The 21,748-nt window shown below is 45.2% G+C and overlaps 2 protein-coding genes across 2 annotated transcripts in view; both read left to right on the top strand.

Annotated features, from left to right (window-relative positions):
• The window catches only part of plxnb1a (plexin b1a), a 28,811-nt gene extending 23,661 nt beyond the window's left edge, over positions 1-5,150 (top strand). The window contains exons 31-37 of the mRNA XM_034537031.1: positions 1,444-1,616; positions 1,728-1,888; positions 2,317-2,464; positions 2,588-2,652; positions 3,827-3,902; positions 4,085-4,159; positions 4,462-5,150. Coding sequence (XP_034392922.1) covers positions 1,444-1,616; positions 1,728-1,888; positions 2,317-2,464; positions 2,588-2,652; positions 3,827-3,902; positions 4,085-4,159; positions 4,462-4,566 — 803 coding nt within the window. The 3' untranslated portion in view covers positions 4,567-5,150. The remainder of the gene's footprint in view (positions 1-1,443; positions 1,617-1,727; positions 1,889-2,316; positions 2,465-2,587; positions 2,653-3,826; positions 3,903-4,084; positions 4,160-4,461) is intronic.
• A 5,609-nt stretch (positions 5,151-10,759) lies between these two features.
• si:ch211-220i18.4 (SRSF protein kinase 3) lies at positions 10,760-21,493 on the top strand. The gene is made up of 12 exons (XM_034537401.1): positions 10,760-10,803; positions 12,041-12,132; positions 13,968-14,076; positions 15,163-15,250; positions 15,487-15,574; positions 17,181-17,287; positions 17,380-17,542; positions 17,779-17,855; positions 18,864-18,971; positions 20,884-20,953; positions 21,081-21,173; positions 21,309-21,493. The coding sequence occupies exons 1-12, from the start codon at positions 10,760-10,762 to the stop codon at positions 21,491-21,493; spliced, it is 1,224 nt and encodes a 407-aa protein (XP_034393292.1).
• The last annotated feature ends 255 nt before the right edge of the window (positions 21,494-21,748 follow it).

Genomic DNA, 21,748 nt, shown 5'->3' with positions numbered 1-21,748 from the left:
TTTCCGATGGGCCTTGAACACATCATGCGTAACGGTATGTTTCAGTCAGAAAACCCAGCCAAAACTAGGCTTAGAATTGTGATATTTCATAAAAAACATTTTACTCTACATGTCACATTTAAAATCTCGCCCCCGGATAAAACATTTGAAGAAACCAAATCCTGTGAAAAGCAATAAGGAAGCCATGATTGGTTCATCTGAGAACCAATAAGGAAGCCATGATTGGTTCACCTGAGAACCAATAAGGAAGCCATGATTGGTTCACCTGAGAACAACAGTCACATGACAACAATGCAGTGAAACTCTGACTGAGCTCAGAACTTTGAGGAGAGGCTGTAGGTTGTAAAAATGTGAATAGCTAAATATAAAAAGCACATAGAGCCTCCATTTTTTTCCAACATTGGTAAAACTTGGAACAAGGTTGGATATATAGATTATTTTGCTTGACAAATAAAAATGAATACAAATGAATTATCAAAGACATTTTATTTGCGTTTTTAAATTTTTGTAATGATTTATGACACCGTTTTTTACTTCACAAAAGACATGTTTGAGTTCTCTGCTTCTCGCCATGTTAGTTCTGTTTCCATATATATATATATATATATATATAACAATAATATTCTATTGGGGCTATCTGGAGTGTAGTGAAGCTTCACAGTTCAACTACACTTTCACACACTCACAAGACATTTATCCATCGCTGCATTCTGCATGAGGAGCCGAGAGAGACAAACTCACTCGTATCCGCGCGTGTTCTGCGTGTTCTGCGTGTTCTGCGTGTTCTGCGTGTTCTGCGTGTTCTACATGTTCTGGGTGTTCCGTGTGTTCTACGTGTTCTACATGTGCACCAGTGGGCAAGCAGTGCCACCTAGTTTTAGCCGAACACATCGTGGACCACCAGTGGAGGGCGCTGTTGGACCACAGTTGTTCTGTTGCATTGGGTAGGATGACTGGGGGAGCTGAGAGTCAGTTGGCTGTAAAAGCAGCAGAGAACAAAAGGCAACACAACATTGAATACATTATCTTAAATTAAAAATATGAAACTTGACTTCCCTCTGTTTAAAAACACAGAATTTACCCAAACTTGTGAAACTCGCGCAACCTCTGACTGTATGTCCGGTCCCCCTTCCTCTATTCTGGGTTAGTGTTTTTTATGTGTTGAAAAGTGAGTACAGAACAAGTGCAGACAAGTACATGAACACATATACAACCAAAGAAGTTATACAAAGTAAGACTGGGACCAAAAGAAACTGAGGAGAATAACAGTCAGGGTTAGACTGAAGAGTGAAAGAGAGATCTCACTCTAACTTCTAAGGTACCGACATGTGACCGTGTTAGCGGGGCAGGGACCAGACCAGACCTTTACAGACTGGTCAGAGTGTCAACAACACCACGATCAGTCCGCCAGCTGTACTGACCACAGCTGTCCCCTCTCAACAGAGACCCCCATGCTGGACGACGGGGAGGAGGGAGGAGTGAGGCTCTGGCATCTGGTGAAAGCCGGCGAGGAGTCGGAGCTGCCCAAGCACAGGAGGGGCAGCGTGAGGGAGCGGGGCGGCGAGAGGGCCAAGGCCATCCCCGAGATCTACCTCACGCGGCTGCTCTCCATGAAGGTAAACCAGATGTGTGTGGATGTTAGCCGCAAAAACAAAACGACACCCAGCAGAGGAGCCGAGAGTGCAGACTTGTAAACAGATGTGCTCCTCTCTGCTCCTCCGTCTCAGGGCACGCTGCAGAAGTTCGTGGACGACTTGTTCACGGCGATCCTCAGCACCAGTCGCCCGGTGCCTCTGGCGGTCAAATACTTCTTCGACCTGCTGGACGAGCAGGCTGTGAAGCACAACATCGTGGACCCCGAGACCATCCACATCTGGAAGACCAACAGGTAAACCGGTCAGCAGGTGGCTCACCAAAAGGTTTGGATGTCGGGAGGCGGAGCCGGAAGCCCGGACCGGTCGCTGGACTATGAGTTATAGACGCACATGTTTTTACTATGATATCAGATATATCTACAAATATCACCAAAGTTAATGAACTCTTTTATCAAAGGGTACTTTCAGACGTGTGTGTGTGTGTGTGTGTGTGTGTGTGTGTGTGTGTGTGTGTGTGTGTGTGTGTACTCTTGGTTCATTTGTTGAGAAAACAATAAGTCATTCTAACATGTTGTTAAGATGTGAGAGCACCACTAACTTTCTGGTTGTTATCTTGAAAAAAGGTTCAATGAAGCACCTCTTTTTACCGATTAGATATCGATGCTTTGTTAATAAACATCATAACCAGAGGAGCTCTGTTTTACATGGCGTCCCCTTTCAGCTTGCCGCTGCGGTTCTGGATCAACATCCTGAAGAACCCGCAGTTCATCTTCGACGTGCAGACCTCGGACCACGTGGACGCCGTGCTGTCCGTCATCGCCCAGACCTTCATGGACTCCTGCACCATCGCCGACCACAAACTGGGACGGGTGAGCTCATCATTTAAAGGCACCTTTTAATGGTCCATAAAATGTATTATTATTATTTTCGGCTGTGGCTCTGCCGTCAAATAAACAAATCCAGGACTTATGCAAAACGTCTTCCTCGCACAGGACTCCCCCATCAACAAGTTGCTGTACGCCAGAGACATCCCGCGCTACAAGCAGATGGTGGAGAGGTAAGAATATGGCCGCCGGTCGGCATAAAAAAACCATTCTGGAGGGAGGGGGGCCGAGGACAATCTGTCGGGGCCAGACAGAGGGTAGACCCAGCCCGCGAGGCTTCCACGCATGGCTGGTCTGAGAGCAGACTGCTACACTTGCTCCTGTCTGCTGCGCTTCAAACCCGGCAGATTCTACCAGTGAAGATTTCCATGTGACAAATATGCCTTTTTCAAATAAGCCTTACTAGTCATACTTGAATTCGAAGAAGGATAAAGCTGCAGAAAAGCGTGTTGTTTACTCCTTTTCTTCATATTCCCCCCCTCACAGACATGCTATAGACTCATCCAGTTTACCGTTCCATTTCACTGGCTGATGACTGCTGGCTCAGTTTAACGTGACTTAACCGTAAATGTACGACGTGTTCAAACTGCAGTGATGTCACAGTGAACTCGGTGCACTGTGACATCACGGAGTGAAACGAGGCTCCGCGGCTCGGCTTTACTTAAATTAAATGAGACGTATCGAGCTCAATTTCAGGTTCATACTTGTATTGATGGGTCTGTACTATAACGTGTTGACATGCTTTAATGTTTAACAAAAACCCTGTTTTCACCCTCTGTCTCCTCCCCTCACCTCCGACGGGCTCGTCTTTATTTCAGTGTGCATGTGCTCATGACATGACCCTTTTTAAAAGAGCAGCTGTCCATCCACATGTCCAATATTGACCTCTACACAGCACATGCATTTATGCATTTAATGAACAGCTCATCCGTCTGTTTCCTGCTCATATTTAAAGCTGCTCTAATCATTATTTTATTACATCAATGGAATACATGACTGTCACGTGAAAGGGTTTGTTGGAAAAGATGAACAATAATGAATAATCAAATTACAGCCCATGTGTAAATAAGTCAAATTGTTATTGCAGGTTTCAGATGAAAGCATTACAAACATAAATGATATTTGTGCTTATAAAATACTAACATGAAGGGGTTCAAGGTGTCGAGCTCCATTACATTTCAAATGCAAGGAGTGTCGGGTGTTTACTGTGAATCAATAAAATGGTAGAAAGATCATCTGTTTTTATTTCGTCAGTAATTCCATTCTCTCTCTCTCTCTCTCTCTCTCTCTCTCTCTCTCTCTCTCTCTCTCTCTCTCTCTCTCTCTCTCTCTCTCTCTCTCTCTCAGGTACTACGCAGACATCCGTCAGACCATCTCCGCCAGTGACCAGGAGATGAACTCTGCTCTGGCCGAGCTCTCTCGCGTACGTTACCGCTCTTTGTTTGAGTGAATGAAAGGCTGAAGGTTGAACACATGAATCGTTCCAGGTTTCCATCGGGGCGCCCCGACGAGCTACATGTGGAGTCTGAAATCAAATATGAATGTCAACCAATGCATCTTTGAACAGCCCCACCCCTCTCTGTTGTTTCTCCTCTCACAAAACAGAATTACGCTGCCGAGGTCAACTGTCTTGTGGCGTTACACGAGCTGTACAAGTACATCAACAAATACTACGATCAAGTGAGTATACCGCAACACAAAACAAGCAAAAGGTATTTGTCTGGTGAGGCAGACCGATCCTGTAGTTACACTGAATGTCAGCTTCAACGTGGAGAGAAATCAGCACGACGTATCTGCCCTGCATAGTTCCAGCTGCTCAGCTATAATTGGACACTTTTCGGGGGAGTGGTTCAGCTAACTGCCAATTAAATATATATAAGTCGCTCAAATCCCTTTAGCCTTCAGCTCACTTCCACTAATAAAAGGATAAGCCTATTGAGGTAATTGCACAACATTCCATACATATTTCAATCTTCCGTCAGATCATCACGGCCCTGGAGGAGGACGCCACCGCCCAGAAGATGCAGCTCGGTTACCGGCTCCAACAGATCGCCGCGGCTGTAGAAAACAAAGTCACAGACCTATGACCCAAAGGACGGGATCCAACTCGCCCTTTCCCCTCCAGGTGATGGACGACGATGGGGACGAAGTCCTCCCTCGTTCTTCTCAAGACGGAGGAGCACAAAGGAACAAAGGAACACTGCCACACGCCGTGATGTTGCTGTCATTTTGACGGACTGATTTTTAGCGAAGGGAGAGATTGTCTTAACCGGATCCCCGAATACTGCGCCATGTTTCCTGTCCCGTGTCTACAGGAAGACGCCGAGCTGAGGGCGAAAAAAAGAAGAACATGTGAAATGAAGCACATATGACACAATATGAAAAAGCGATCGTTATTTGTTCCTCCGCGCCCCGGTGGGCTCGAGGGTCTTCCTGACTGCACCGAACAGTCCTCCAAGTTTCCAGCTCCACGTCGTCGTCGTCTGCTGTCGGCGAGCCAGAGGAGAGAAGAGGGGGACAATGGGGACTTAAATGTTTCTCCTCCACGACATGTCGAAGTCTTACAGGAAGGACGGACCGATACAGGCCGAGCACCGTGGAGGCCGGAGCCATGTTTTCATTCTGCTCCGTCTTCCTTAAATCATTCTACGAGTCTTACTCCATGACTTGCTGTGGGGGGGGGGGGGGGGGGGGGTTAAGCTTCACATTGCCTCTTGTGCTTTTGCCGCAATTTCTGTAGTTTGAAGTGAAGAAGATTTTATTTGGTTGAGGATGTGCTCCACGAATACGGTCGCGTTGGCCTCCACGAGCGTGAACAGATGTTCATCCAGTTTGTTTATCACCCGAGTAACTAACTCGCTAAACGGATCCGTCCTTCAAGTGAAATGAACTCCATGCAGACAACCCCCCAACGAGTACCGTAATCTACTACACCTATGAACGACCAAGCCCGACTTATTGGATGATAAATGCACAAATAGATGAATTATGCGCAAAGGAATTGAGGAATTAGTAGGTTTTACTTCACTATTTATTTCCCCTCCCCATTTTCCATTTGTGTAATTTATTTCACTTCAACATGATGTTTTTTTTTTTTTTATGCGTGTGTGATTGACAGTATTTTACAGTTGACTGATTGTGTTGCCGAATTACATCACTCCATATTCATACAGTCACCTTGCACATCTTGCAAGGAATTCCTTGCAGCATTTCACAGATGTGTAAATAGCTTTGTCCAATTTTTTTTAGATATATTTTTATTGATGTGTCGCTGTAATACGTTTATGTTCTGCTTTTGGATTTCCACACAGCCAGTACCCAAAAGCTCTGTTCTCTCTTCGCCCACTCAAATGCACCAAAGTCACATTTGGCCTTTTTGAATTTAGTCTCGTTAACTATTACTACACTTTAATATTATGGGCTTTTAAAAAAAAAATACTCAACAAAATCAAGGAAACGGCTGCCGACACTGGATGGTGGTTATGAGTTCTGAACACACACATTTCATGCTGATGGAACGGCGCCATGACATTGTGCCAATGATCACCAAACACAACAGAAAACATGAACTCTTGATGCAACACAAAATGACATCATCAGACCTTTTCGAGATAACGGGCTGTCGGACTATTGGGGTTTTACAATAACGGGCTGTTGGAACAACGGGATGCCAGATTTAAACAGTATTAAGCTGCACTTATCCATCTTTTAGATATTCCTCTCTTTCTCTAAAAAAATAAAATCAGACAATATGGTGACATAAACAAAGGTGCCGTTGCTCTGTGATGCCACATGTGAAAGTCTTTTACTAGTCTTTTTTTAAAATTTAATTTATTTTGTATTTATTATCTATTGCATATGTTGTTGGTTATTATTTTTCAGATGTATGAAATAATACTGGTTATGCCCCTCTGAATCTGATGCAACATCATGTGTATTTTTTTTTTTAACCTTTTTATTGTTTTGTTTTTAGTGGGGTAGTCGGTCCAAATCAAAATCAGCTGTTCTGACATTCTGAAAGTTTCGATCTCTATTTTTAGAAGCAAAAGAGAAATATGATTTTTAACGTTATTGTTTTTGTACATTCAAACACCATTCTTTGCACATTAGTGTTGCTTGTTTCTTACTTACTCAGATGTGCGTACCATTGTCCTGTAGATACATTCTGCTCTTTACTCCTGACTTAAGTGTTCTCTGACTAATTGGTAGGTTGAACCTAACACCGACTTAATGTGACGCAATAAAGTGTTCCCGATGTCGATGACGTCTCAAGTTCTTTGGTTCTTACTGCGGTGGAACGGGTCGATGGGGGCTCGGCCTTCTCGTTGGTCCACTGTTGACCAATGAAATCCTTTGAATCGACACATTCAGTGTTAAACTCGATAATCCATGTGAGGCAAAGAGCGAAGATGTTCCCCTGTGCTGTCTTCTAAATCCTGACTGAAACTCCTCAAATAAACTATTCTAATAATAATCCATTTCATTTATATAGTGCTTTTCTAGATACTCAAAGACACTTCACATTATACACCGTAGACACAGCTACGGGGAGCAATGCAGGGTTAAGTGTCTTGCTCAAGGACACATCGACTAGGGCGGGGATTGAACTGCCAACCCCTTGATTGAAAGACGGGCATGCTAACCACTGACCCATAGTCGCCCCATGATTCTGATGTAGAAAGTCACACAACTGATTTGCGACTACTTTCTCAAGGATCTTAGAGAGGAAGGGAAGGTTAGAGATCGGTCTGTAGTTAGCCAACACCTCTGGATTAAGAGTGGGCTTTTTCAGGAGAGGTTTAATTACAGCTACTTTGAAGGAATGTGGTACATGGCCTGTTAGCAAAGACACATTAACAATATCCAGCAGAGAGGTGCCAATTAAAGGCAACACGTCTTTAAGCAGCCTCGTTGGGATGGGGTCTAAGAGACAGGTAGACGGTTTAGAAGTAGAAACCGTTGGTTGTATTTGTCTTCATATTATTTCATAGTATATATGCAAGTATGTTACAAAGGATGTGTATTTATACATCATTACCGTTGTTTTTTGTTGTATTAATTTTGTTATACTTTATGTCTTATGTGATTTTTAGTGTGTAAATAACTAAACGTTATTGAGTCTTTTGAGGGAAGTCACTAGAATTCAGAATTCGAAACTAGAATTTGATCGACGTGTTCAAAGCCTAGTGACCGTCTACTAGTCACAGTCCAGAGTTTATAAGTAGACTCCCATTTTTTAGTCCACCAGGCTACCAACTTGACGAGGTTAGGCGTTCCTCATCTCTTCTCGTCGAGCCTGACCGCCGGTGCGGTGCCATCACAGCCATCCGTCGAGCAGGGCCGGCCCAGGGGCGACGAGCGGAGGGCTGCTCTCCATTCCTGGGTCGACCTTGATGGTGCTCTCGGTAGAACACAGTTCATCTTAGTCATCGAGGAGCGAAGCCAAAGCCTGCTGCTGGCTCCTCTCCGCTCCCGGGGTGACTTTGTGCCGCTGTGCTGCCGAGAACCACTAGCGCGGAGGCACCAATGGTGTGTCTGCCACAGCGGAGGAGCCACGCCCCTTCTTTACTGTGAAGTAGCTAGTTCAACGCTCCACAGCTGCCCATGCGGGGGAAGAGGACTGGGCCTCCTTCACTGCTAGGGGGTCTTTGAAGGGCGTTCTGCCGGCACGATGCCAGCGGTGAGAGCGCTGTGTGTTCTGGATGCAGCTCAAGGTGACTGTTAGCACGGCACCGGCGGTCAGCGCGACAGAGGAGGGGTGCTTTACACAGTAATGGCCGAACACAGGGGAATTGACCCAAAAAAAGCAAAAGACCTGCACACTCTAATGCATTGCAGTACTACAAACAAATACTACTTTGTTGAAGCTGGGGCATGTCAACACTTAACCACAAGAACATGTCGATCTATAGGTTACATTCATTCATATATATATATATATATATACTTCTACTTCTATACAATCTGACTCCTTTTTGCAACCCGAGGATTGTGTCCCTGCTGGTCAGTAGAGAGAATGCAGGTTTTAAGACACTCCCACATCGGCTTCACTCGTCAGAACCGGACGCTGTCTCGATTGACATCACTGGAGGAGATTTTTACGGCTTTTTTATTTTCATATATGCAGTCGTACTGCCCAACACCTCTAGACAGACTTCAAAGGACATCTCATCTAACTCTGTGCAAGAAAGTGCATCTTTCCCAAAAAATGGTTGTGGCCCCTGGTTTAAGTAATGACCTCCCAAAAGGTCAAAGGCTGTTTTCATTGTTTAGGTTTTGGCCCTGCAGAACTACCTGTCACTGCACATATGACACATATGACTTTAAACTGGCCATGACTATCATACAGCACTTTGAGAAACTTGTTTTTAAATGTGCTTTTATGAATAAAGGGACTTGAACTAATTTGTATCAATACTTTTTCTCTAAAATAAATAAAACTGCAGTAAGTGATTTCAGAATTTTGGATAAGAAATATAAAAAAAAAAAGTTTGCATGTAGAAATGAAACGACAGTGTGCTCTTCAGTCGGGTCGTGAAGAGGGCTGCGATAACGCGTCATGTGACTGAGAACCCTTATTCACCCAGAGGTCAAGCCAAGCACAGTGTGCTTTTATTACCCAGCAGCCCTTTGGCTGCCATATCAGCATCTCATGCCAAAGAGGGGAGTGTTAACGGTGTTCGCCGACAGAGAGCAGAGAATCACGCTTTGGGATGTGGAAGGTTTTCTGACTATGTGCGCCAACACGCACTCACACACACACACACACACACACACACACACACACTCACACTCACTCACACTCACACTAATAGCAGTGACCTTGTGTATGTATATTTGTGACCATCTTTTTTTAAACGGAAAGCCAACTTTAATGGCTGAGCATGTAAAATGTTTGAGCTTTATAGGTACAGTGCATATCATATTATTATTATTATTATTATTATTAAGCAGCAAAGTGCTTTGTGTTGAACTTTGTGTTGAACTGGCTGACTTTATAACATTTACATCTTCCAGAGGCCGTAGCAGGCTCAGTTTGAGAGATGGAGTGAATTCTAAACAACGCTCCTGAAGTTAGGCTAAATGTTGTCGAGGTCCCTTGACCGCTCACCGCACGACATGTGAAAAAGATTTTTGTTTTATGAGAACCTGCAAGTCTCCCCCTTTACAGACACGCCCACTTTATGATAATCCTATGCAGTTTGGGGGAAAAGAATATTGTTATTTTTGCCTTTTCCCAAAAATGTATTTCTGCACAGTGGGGCCCTAAAACAATCTTGGAATTTCATGAATTGTTGTTTGACTGAAAAGCTGAGAATCGTGTGGATCCAATGAGCCCAACTGTATTCATGTGTGAAGTCCCCAATAAAAGCCACATAGTGAGACCATTTGTTTAAAAACTTGACCTCACTGTTGGGACCTCCAGAATAGTCACAGCTTCATGAAACCTTACGACCACAAACTGGAGACCGAGGGCCTCCTTTCCGGGCATGCTGGCAGCAAGTTTCCAGAACAGAAGAGCTTGCTACCCAATCGCAGAAAAAATGCAATTCTTGCAGAAAATCCCGCTTAAAAAAAGTAAACAACGGGTCTCTGGGTAAGAGGGGTGGAATAGAAGACCCGGGATCGATCCCTTTAAGGGCCTAATGCGTAACGTCACAAAAAAGATGGGATGCCTGATAAAACAAATACAAATAAAAAAACCTCAGCTCCTCAGCTGACCCTCGTTCTCATGACTTTATTGTGATACTTGATATCTTATTGGAGGACGGGGATCCCATTCTCAAGCCTATGGTTCAGCAATGTGTGATCCCCCGTGGCCCAAAAGGTCAAACTTCCCATTAGACAGGGATGGGGGGGGGGGGGGGGGGGGGATTCAGCAGCTGTCACTCCCTCTCCTCCCTCGGTCGTGGCCTCACGCCACACTCCTCATCTGTTAGCCCCTCTGAACTCTGCTGTGGCTTTCCCATAGCAGCAGCAGAGAGAGATGGAGGCTTAGCGATACCGAGAGAGAGACTAACCAGACCAGGAGTGAGTGGAGGACATCAACGACACAGTTGGATTAGGAGTCTGCAGGAGGGGCCGTGTTCACGTTTAGACCCTGCTGACTGGCGTCCCCCCCCACCCACCCGTACCTCTCAGCCACTCAACTGTTTTCAAGCGGTGTGAGTTTCACTTGCAAGATTTGACCTCTGCAGGCTTCAGACATCCACCACGTTTCTTAATTGCAGGTACCAGCTCCTTCGATCGCTCCGCTGGCTGCATCTGCTGGACGGCACCATGCAGAGGAGTCCCACGTACCAAGCTGCTCAGCAGAATCACGCGTAAGTGTGGGACATGAGAAAAGAAAAAGATGGGATACTGGAGAAAAATATGTTCTGATTGTTCTTGAAACACTAGAAGCAACTGGATAATTCAACTGTGGAGAGCATGTTTTGAACTTGGCTGGTAAACTTATTTTTTCTCCCGACAGCAATGCAAAGGACCAGTTACGTTTAGCAACGTGCAAATAAAGCAAGTCGTCATGATTTTAGACATCACAGAGGTGACCTAAAGCTGCAGTTTAAATAACTTTTGTTGTCTTATTTGCTCCCACTGTCTCTGTATCCTGACAGTAAGTGAATGAAGTCGGGCTCCTCTGTTCTGATTGGTCGTTTTATCTCCGGACTTGTTCAAATGGACTAAAAGAGGCGGGAACTTGGAGTTTATGTGCTGGTGTCAGGATGTAGTAGTTCATTCAACACAATAATATACCGTGTATATTATAACATGCACATGCCATCTTACATTTCTCAGAAAATCTGATTACAATTAGAAGATTGTGGTTTTGTTAATTTTGCACAAATATTCTTAATTAATTAAGAAAAGGCTCTTAAAATAGGCTTTACCATGTGGTTATTTCGTATAGACTATAAATGTTTTGATACAATAAAAACATACTATATCGTGATATGTATCGTTATCGAGATAGGAAGTGACGTATCTGTGAATAGAGGATTTCGGCCATAGCTCTATTTGAACAAATATGATTAAAAGAGATTACTTTTTTTTTTTTTACTAAAGTTCTCAACTGTAGATGATGTAAATGTTAGAATGGAGTTTCAGACTGGTTATCAACGTGTCACACGTCTTGCAGTTGGAGTGAGCAGAATTCTACATTGAGCGATAACCCTAAAAACCAGGGTGCCGTACCGCACTTCAAACTCCACGACAGCCACACAGAAACCTGACCTGTGTCCAGTATTCTCAGCCATGACGTGACCCCAGCCGTCGCTACAGTAGACACCCAAAGTAGCTGGGATGGGGAGTTATCGGGTTGCATGAACACACACTGCTAAATGATTTACAGTTGAGTCAGAAATAGTGCAACTTCCGATGCCGAGGGTCCACTCTCTGCCAAGCGGTGGGGGCAAGTTTCCATGGCAAGACAAGTCCATGTGGAAACTCTAAAAGTAGTTCAACTCTCCCGGCTGCCCCCAGCAACTCGACGCAGATACTGTAATGCAGGAGACTGTGGAGTCAAGTTTTCACAGAAGTGTGTGTTTGTGTGTTTGTTTGTAGGTCGTCCAATAACCTTAAGGCCCTAGGACGCCACGAGCAGCTGGATCCAAAGGACAGCCAAGACTCTGAGGACCCAGGAGAATACTGTTATGGTACATCAGAGACTCTTAACTCACTCCATCATCTGCCGATGCGCTCATTCACCGCTGCCAATGTCACCACACTTTGTATTCTCAGACCCTCCATCCCGTCAGAGCAGCCCAGAGTCGTTAACACGGTATATTGCTTACAGTAGGATTCAATTCAGTTTATTTTGTATGGACCAAAATCACAAATTTGCCTCAGAGGGCTTTACAATCTGTACACATACGACATCCCTGTCCCAGGACCTCATATCGGATCAGAAAAAACTCCCCAAAAATAATCTTTCACGGGGAAAAAAGTGAAGAAACCTTCAGGAGAGCAACAGAGGAGGATCCCTCACCCCGGATGGACAGAAGCAATAGATGTCATGTGTACAGATGAACAAAGATGAGTAAGGAGGCCAGGCCCAGGCCAGGGGCAGGATGCAGTAAGTAGGGGCAAGGATTCACGGGGCAGGGCCCAGGAGCCAGGACCGGCTCCAGACACAGCCAGGTCCAATGGACCCTTTGAGGGAAGAAGTAGAGTTAGTAATGTGCAATGAAGAGACATACATGTGTCCATAAGGAGAGAGAGAAGAGGAGAGAGGAGCTCAGTGTATCCTAAAACATCCCCCAGCAGCCTATAAGCCTATAGCAGCATATCAAGGGGCTCGACCAGGGCAAACCTGATTCAGCCCTAACTATAAGGGCTATTAAAGAGGAAAGTCTTAAAGGATAAGCCTGTCCAGATGTGTTAAAGAAATAGCTTGAAGATGATTGTCTGGAAGTTATTGGAGATCATCAAAATGTCATAGAAATGACCTGGAAATCCATTCAAAATGTGTTGAGATATTTTAGTTTGCACCAATGCTGAACTGCGAGGCACAGCACTCGCATGGCTGAAAAACCATATAGCAGTGTATGGGTTGTTCATTTTTTTTACTCAACCCAGTCGGCAGTAATAAAAAAGAAATGCTGTTACGGTACGTTAACGGGGGCCTTAACTGTCGACCTTTATGAGCAAAATATAACTGGCCAACTGGCCCGGTATTGATTCTTATACTTGTTATTGTGCCTCTTATTATCGGTCGCTCAATATGCCGAATGCAAAAATGTCGGCATTCAACATATCCGTAATTTGCAGAAACGTACAAGCCAAAAGAATGTCCTGCCGACTGGGCTATCGTTACCGTCGGTGATTATAGAATTGCGACCAAGATGTATTGAGTTGGACATTTTACAGTGTGAAAACACAGGCTAAAAATGTGTCTGGTTTATGGCCTGTAAGTGCTTCTCATGACCCTCATGGCAATACTCGTTCTTCTCTTATTATACCTCACTAGAATCTGCCACACCCTTTTGAACCTGTCATTTTGACCTCTTGCCAGCTGTGCAGGTCTCTGCCTGCAACAGAACAGAGATAGAGATTTAGTTTCAAGAGCTCTCGACGATGTCCAAGACGTTTGTGTCATGCCGGCTGAAAGAGAACTGATACAAGCTTATGCATCGTAATGTTTCAGTGTCCCGCTGGGAGATTTGACTGTATTACTCACCACAGACATGTTATAGCTTAGAGGAAGTTGTAATGCCAGAAATAGCTGTTGTGCCAGTTTAGTCCTCTCCCTCACTAAGCTTCCTAAAGACCAGATGTAAACTGTAAACTGTGTGATAAAAAGATTTCATATTTCAGCCATGGAATAATACTCTCTTGTTTTCAATTCAATTCAATTCAGTTCATTTTGTATAGCCCAAAATCACAAATTAAAAATTTGCCTCAGAGGGCTTTACAATCTGTACACATACGACATCCCTGACCTTTGACCTCACATCGGATCAGGAAAAACTTCCCGTTTTGATCTCCTCAGGTGGGTACCACCCTGTCCAGATAGGCGACACCTTCAACAGAAGATACCAGGTGCTTTCCAAGCTCGGCTGGGGCTATTACGCCACTGTGTGGCTGTGTCTGGACCTCAGGTAGGTTTAGTTAAGGACTGTTTTTGGGGGAGTGATTCATATATCACTTCTTTTTTTTTTTGTAAAGCAAGACCCTTCTTGGCAGTATTAGTACTTTCTTTGGAGCCTCCTTTTGACATACAAATGTATTTTAAGAATCACAAATGTGTACATTAGAATGTAAATTAGCCATTCATTGTAAATATAAAAACAATTTTCATTGTTTTAATAAGAAACTTAAGATCAGCATTTTTAGCCATACTGGCTCTTTCATTTGCTCCATTTCCCGTTTGCTTTTTTCAACTTCCAGTCGCTATTGCTAGCTGCAGCAAACTCCAGTAAAAAGTCATGGTTCTAATTGGTTCACACAGTATATTTCTCAAAGCTCACATTCATGAGGTGGTTAAAACACCACCCACTTCCACTGCATATGTCGGGTGTTCAGTTAACTAGCTTACAATCAGCTCAGTTAAGTTACTGTGCGTTGCAGCAATACGTTAGCTAGATTGTTCTATGATGGAAAATGGCTCTTTGTGGGTCTGCAAACTGATTCCTAAACATGAATTTAGACACAACTTTTCACCCAACCGCATAATATGTAACATAGGATTTAGTCGAGTTAGTATAATTTGGAATAATAATCTTTAATACGCAATACCAAGCCCGTTGTCAGAGAACAACTGGACTGTGTCTAACAATGTAACCAAATGAGTCTCAGCTATGATTCTGTTTTGGATAAAGAAATATTGAATTGCCACAGTTGTAAACGGCCACATTCAGACACATTCCCAGAATATATGCATATTAAAACCGGCACATTTGTCCAGTCACCATGGCGATATGTGAACAAATATGTTTATAAATATATACATAACCCCACCCCAATGTCAACCTCGCCCCCTCTAATAATTTGTGTACAGTCCCTGACAAATATATATATTTTTTTTGAGTAACGCAATTTGAAATGCAGAGTGAAACGTGATTATCGTAAATAATTAAGGCAACAGAATACGCAGATGTTTGTATGATGCTTTTCATGGATTCAGCAGAGAGCGGGGCTTTGTCCTGTATCAACAAACAGGTCTAATCGTCCGTCTGTGTCAGCAGGCTCGGTAGGCGCGTTGCTGTGAAGGTGCTGAAGAGCGGAGCTGGCTTCACCCAGGCAGGACAGGACGAACTCGCCCTCCTACGATGCGTCAGTGACACACGCTCTTTGTGTTCCTCCTCTCTAACATGTCCTACTAGTTCTGTCAAATCCTATTTTTTTTTGCATTTCGGTTTAAAATTTATCTTCCCTTGTCAGCTATCTCCCTTTTACACCTTTATCTTAACACATCTCACCATCTCTATCCGTCCCAGTCCTCTTTATTGTTTGCCTTCATCCCCCTTCTTCCTCTCAACGCTCCCCCTCCTCCTCTCCGTTTTAATCAGGCTAGCGGTCCTACGAGCAGGCATCCCTCCAGTCGAAGGATCGTTCAGCTGCTGGATGAGTTCAAGCTGGCCGGAGTCAACGGGGTCCGTATCCTTTTTATAGACGACCATTTCTTGGCCGTCCACTCTAATCCCGACACCAAGAGCTTGTGTTTCAAGAGCCACTAAAAAACTCTGTCTAATGGTCAGTGTCAATATCAACCATGCAATAACATGTATTTGATTTATCTCTGCAAACTCAAACAGACTGAATCTTTCAGAGATGTAAACAACTGATGGCATTATGTCGCCTCACTAGCAACAGTCTTGCATTGCATCCATCGACTGTATCTAGAAGTGGACGTGGTCATCGTGACGTCACTCGGTTTGTGGACTGCAGGTTTGAAGACTCACGTTTGAACTGCATAAAAGAACGACATCTTCGAGGTAATAAAAGGTGTACTAGTCCGGTTTTGGGGAGTGGAGTCAGCAGGAAGAGTAGAGGGTGCTGGGGGAGCTGTAACAGTTCCTGATTTCGTTGCCACCATTTCGCTCTTGGAGACTGTTGTTGTGATGACGAGCTGCAGCGATGCGCTCGGCCGACCAGAGGGAGGGGATGGGAAGCGTGGAGCGATCAGGCCAGGAGCAAACAAACCCTCCGCGGGAGGCTCTGTGGATGCAACGGGGCCGACGAAGGAGTCCGAGCGCCTTGATGGTCGAGACGAAGGGAGGAGCAGAGAAGCCGTTGAGCCCAAGGAGCTGCGAGGTGGAACACTGCAGAACCATGCCAGCCGGGGAGGATGCAATCGCCAACCACGGACCGGACCACCGGAGCACCAGGACCGCTGAGAGGCGACCAGCCTCAGAGCAACAGCATGGAGCAGGGAGTCGGCCGGCTCGCCCGCAGCCGCCGGCCAGCAAGAGACCGTCGGCCAGCCAGCAAGAGACTGTCGGCTAGCCAGCAAGAGACTGTCGGACAGCCAGCAAGAGACTGTCGGCCAGCCAGCAAGAGACTGTCGGCTAGCCAGCCAACGCCAGTTGTCCAGGATTGTCCAGGCGGCAGCGGTGGAGAGCATCCAGCAGGGTGTCGGCTGGCCCGTTGGCAGCCGCCGGCCAGCAAGAGACTGTCGGCTAGCCAGCCAACACCAGTTGACCAGATCGCAGTGGTGGAGAGCAGGAGCCAACGGCAATCACAAAATAAAAAATAATCCAAGATTTGCAGAATAATTAAGAATGGCTACACTGTTAAATAAAATTTGAAATAATTTAAATGAATGTTAAATTGTAAAAAAGGTAGAAAAAAAACTAATAAAAACAGTTCGCCAGCGTCTCCGTTGCCAGGACTACTGATAGTGGCAGCAGCCTGTCAATCACAGTAAGCCCGCCCTAATGCATACCCTGCTTTATGGTCTATTTGACTCGAAAATAACCTTAAGAACATCACGCTGTATTGAGAAAGACTTGAAACTAGAATTTGAGACCATAAATTCATGTTTACAATGTTTACTGAGGGAATAAATCAAGAGAAGTAGAGTCATTTTTTATAGACTTCTATACAACCAGACTTCTTTTTGAAACAGAGGAGTCGCCCCCTGGTGGTCAGTCGAGAGAATTAAGTTTTAAGACATTGGCAGGTTGCTGGCTGTTTGCATCAGACAGTAAATGCTGCTAGCCAATAGCTTACATGTAAACGTCCTCAAATGCTTGCTGGTCAGACATGTGCCTGGTCCTGGAGCTACTGGGGCCCGACCTGAGAAGCTGGCAGCTGTGTTTTGGGAGTCCCGGACTGACGCGGCCTTCAGTCAAACAAATACTCACTCAGGTAATCCTCCTCTCTTTGATCCACCAGTTCACGCTGATCAGAAGAGTACTTGTTGCACGGAAGGTGACATGATGTTTGTGTTGGGTCTCTAGGTTCTTCAGGGCCTAGACTACCTCCACACTCGTTGTAAAATCATCCACACGGACATCAAGCCAGAGAACATCCTGCTATGTCTGGAGGAGCAGTCTCACAAAGTACCAGCAGGGGACATCAGCTCCTCCTCTGTACTGACTGGGAAAGAGGCCAAGACAACAGGCACTTTTTCTCCCTTTTTTATGTACAGATGCTGGAGATTGTGGCGAGGAGGCAAACTTGTGTGCAATTTCATGCTTTTAATGTGTTAGTCTCTGCTCCGTACAAACATTTCATAAATCTTCTGGGTCAACAAACAGGTTGTACTGAGATCTAAACTCAGAAGAAGAAAAAAAGAAATGCTGCGATGTATCCAATCAAAAATATCATCTATCAACACAATTTCTTGTTTCTTCCAGAGAAAGAGCAGGTGAAGCCGCACAGTTTAAAGGAAATTAAAGTGAAGATTGCTGACCTGGGCAGCTCCTGCTGGGTGGTCAGTATTTGCTCTTTCACACACAGTCTTTATATAGTTTGACATAACACATTAGGCGAGTGCTGAATATGTTTTCAATTTCTAGACCTACAAGAAGGGTCCAGATGTACAAGACATTTGACCTCATGTGGCCTTAAAGTCACTGAAAACCTGGTTTCAAAGTATGTAGTTAGGAAACGCTACCTGCTTCTCAACTGACAAACTGTAAGAGATTAGAAGTTAAGGAGCCCGATATCTCTCTCAGGAGTTGGTGGAGACTAAAAACAGAGCTATAAGAGAGAATCAGAACACAACTCAAGTGAATACTCAGCCTGGTGTCACTCCCAGGGCATCAAATGCACACGTCTTTTTTATTTATATGTTATAGAACAACCTAAGATAGAAAGTAAAGTTGGGAAGACAGAGGGGGCGACAGCAGGCCCAGCAACTGCGCTCTAATACCCAATTTAAACCCATCTGCGTCATTACTAGACACTCAGAGAAAGTCCTTTCAAGGGCGGGGAGGTGGTGGAGGGGTCTAACAAACCCAGGACTTTTACTTCAGCCGTCGTTTGTGTCCCGTGTGAAACCAAATATTGAGTTATTTTTACTGACAACGTTGTGTCACATGATGGTATGTCTGTATCTTAAGCTACGTAAAAGACATACTTATTTTTCAAGCTACGAGCGACGTGTTACAAGGTTAACCAGTCGTAAAAACATTCTGCGTCAAGACACTACGGCTCCTGCCCAAGCTGCAAAATATGATGACGAGGCAGATGTTGGAATGCTAATCTTTGCTCTATAACTGCCATTACCCACCCGGTAAAGAATCAAGGGTTTGCTCACAATTTTGTCATATACCTAGAAGGTAGTAATAATATGTCAGTGGTGTGTTCACAACTTGCTTCCGCTGACCCCAAGGTGCCAACATCAAATGTTCTCGCAGGTTTAACAAAAACATAGACACTTTAGATTTAAGATGTAATTGTTTCTGTCTGTTATGTCTGTCTCTCTTTCTTGGACCAGTACAAACATTTCTCTGAGGAGATTCAGACCCGTCAGTATCGCTCACTGGAAGTTTTACTGGGATCTGAGTACGGTCCTCCTGCTGACATCTGGAGTGTCGCCTGCATGGTGAGGAAAAACAATACGATATTAAGGTTTCACTGTGTGAAAGCCACAACTTCATGGAAATATTAGTTTTGTGGGGAATTTGGACCACATCTTTCTCAAAATTCGACCTGACTGTATCTTTGAGATTTCCACTCGTTTTTTGCATAAAGTAATGTGAGTTTCAACCAAGTTTGTCTGCATTGCAAGAGCTTATAGTGACTGTCCAACCAGCGGGTCACTGGGGGTGGTCACCTCTATAAACAGATTCTGTATTCATCTAGCCATACAAGATGTGTAATATGCATTCAGATTCATATTTTGGGAATCAAAAAGGTCTGTACTGAGGTATGTGCCAATCCATCTCGTGGGTTCAGAGATGTTTCACAACTTTGACCTGCTAGTGGGTGCACATGTTGAGTAAGTGGAGAACCAAATTTCATGGCAATCCATCCAATTGTTGTTGAGATATTTCAAACATGGAAGCCATGCCATTGATCCAACGAAAACACTAATAGTCCTGAAAAATGGCCCTTTGGTCTGAAAGCCCAGACAGTTATTCCATAACCAAACTTCCATTGTTCTGAAAAACACATTCCTCCCAAAATACACACCATTGGCAAAGTTATGATTCACCCTACTCTCCCTCTGATATTGTTAATCTTAAACCTAACTAATCTCATTCCTCATGTATAAACCTAACCAACCCAACCAACGTCGGCAACGAGTACTAAGAGGCAGAGCGGTAGTTAATGCCTTCGCCGGGAGGAAAACTAATTAAAAAGTTGGGAAGTTCCAATGAAGTAATTATGCATACTAATTAGCCAAGTGGTCCTGTTCGTGACCTTCATGGACAGGATATCTAGGCACAGCCAGGGGGCGGAGAGGATCCGGTTCGGGAGTCTCGGGATCGCCTCTCTGCTGTTCGCGGATGATGTGGTCCTGTTTGCCTCCTCGTACCGTGACCTCCAGCATTCACTGGGGCGTTTTGCAGCCGAGTGCGAAGCGGCAGGGATGAGAGTTAGCACCTCCAAATCTGAGGCCATGGTGCTCTGCCGGAAACCGGCAGATTGCTCCCTCCAGGTGGGGGCAAACTGCCTACCCCAAGCGAAGGAGTTCAATATCTCGGGGTCTTGTTCACGAGTGAGGGTAAGGTGGAGCAGGAGATCGAAAGGCAGATCGGTGCGGCTGCAGCAGTAAAACAGGCGCTGTACCGGTCCGTCTTGGTGAAGAGGGAGCTGAGCCGGAAGGCAAAGCTCTCCATTTACTGGTCGGTCTATGTTCCAACCCTCAGCTATGGTCACGAACTCTGGGTCGTGACCGAAAGAACGAGATCTCGGATACAAGCGGCCGAGATGAGCTTCCTCCGTAGGGTGGCCGGGCTCAGCCTTAGAGATAGGGTAAGGAGCTCGGACATCAGGGGGGAGCTTGGAGTCGAGTCGCTGCTCCTTCGTGTCGAAAGGAGTCAGCTGAGGTGGTTCGGGCATCTAGTCAGGATGCCTCCTGGACGCCTCCCATTAGAGGTTTTCCGGGCACGTCCAACTGGTAGGAGGCCCCGGGGAAGACCGAGGACACGCTGGAGGGATTATATCTCCCGGCTGGCCTTGGAACGCCTCGGGATCCCCCAGAATGAGCTGGAAAGTGTTGCGGGTGAGAGGGAAGCCTGGGTCGGCCTGCTGAACCTGCTGCCACCGCGACCCGACCCCGGATAAGCGGGTGATAATGGATGGATGGATGGAATTAGCCAAGTGCTCCTTATGGACAATGGGACATCTTTCGGACTATTGGGGCTTCGGAATAATGGGCTGTTGTCATGCTGCTAGCACACCTAAATAAATCTATAAAGCTTTATGATACAGACTGTAGCAGGTTGAGGTTGAGACACTCCCGTGGCCACACATCTCACCCTTTTCTTTTTCTCCCTTCATTCTTTCAGACCTTCGAGTTGGTCACTGGAGACTCCCTGTTTGAGCCCAAAGCTAGTGAGTCCATTTCCCTGGAGGAAGGTACGTTTAGTCCAGTGCACCGACGCTGACACAGGATTAAATGAGATCACACAGGAGCCACAATGTAAATGTTGATGCTGTGCATGCTGACTCGTACACGTGTGTTGGTTCTCTCTGTCCACCTCAGACCATATAGCCCAAATCCTGGAGCTGCTTGGTCAAATCCCACCAGCTGTTGCTTTGTCGGGTAAATACTCTGCAGAGTACTTCAACCGCAGAGGTAAATCCACAACTTATTTTTGATGTGTGTTGTGTGGTATTATAATTATACTTTTTATTACTATCATTCCAGTAAATCATTTAAAAATTGCTTCTGGTGAGCATCCTCCTGTAATACTGGTTGCGTGTCACCCAGGTGACCTGCATCGCTTCGGCCCGCTGAGGCTCTGGAGCCTCTTCGACGTTCTGGTGGAGAAATACCACTTGCTGTTGGAGGAGGCCACTGGATTCTCAGACTTCCTTCTTCGCATGTTGGACTACCACCCAAAGAGGAGGGCCACCGCTGCACAGTGCCTCCACCACCCTTGGCTGACCTCCTGATGTCCTCCCCACGGACCCCACAGGCGTCGTCCCCCATCCGCCAGCCTCGCGGTCCAGACGACTTGTGAACGTGTAACATATACATTTTTTTTAATAGTATACATTTCATGATCATTCATATTATATGTACTTTAGAACTAGGGTTGGTAATCTTGAGAAAGAGTACGCTGGATTTATTAAAAATACAATGGACAGCCAAGTCCAACTCTGTTCCCCCTTCAGGCCTGCCTCAAAAACCAGTCCCCAAAATAATGT

This window comes from Cyclopterus lumpus, chromosome 7 (genome assembly GCF_009769545.1).
Source record: "Cyclopterus lumpus isolate fCycLum1 chromosome 7, fCycLum1.pri, whole genome shotgun sequence".
Lineage (NCBI taxonomy): Eukaryota > Metazoa > Chordata > Actinopteri > Perciformes > Cyclopteridae > Cyclopterus > Cyclopterus lumpus.
Note: the sequence above shows the minus strand (reverse complement) of the source record. Positions and strands in the feature narration are given on the sequence as shown.

Excerpts from the sequence above, each read along its gene's own strand:
- si:ch211-220i18.4 (XM_034537401.1), top strand. The coding sequence starts at position 10,760 with ATGCAGAGGAGTCCCACGTACCAAGCTGCTCAGCAGAATCACGC. Across the intron at positions 15,251-15,486 it reads AACTCGCCCTCCTACGATGC|GCTAGCGGTCCTACGAGCAG; the intron begins GTCAGTGACACA and ends CGTTTTAATCAG. Across the intron at positions 18,972-20,883 it reads TCTGGAGTGTCGCCTGCATG|ACCTTCGAGTTGGTCACTGG; the intron begins GTGAGGAAAAAC and ends TCATTCTTTCAG.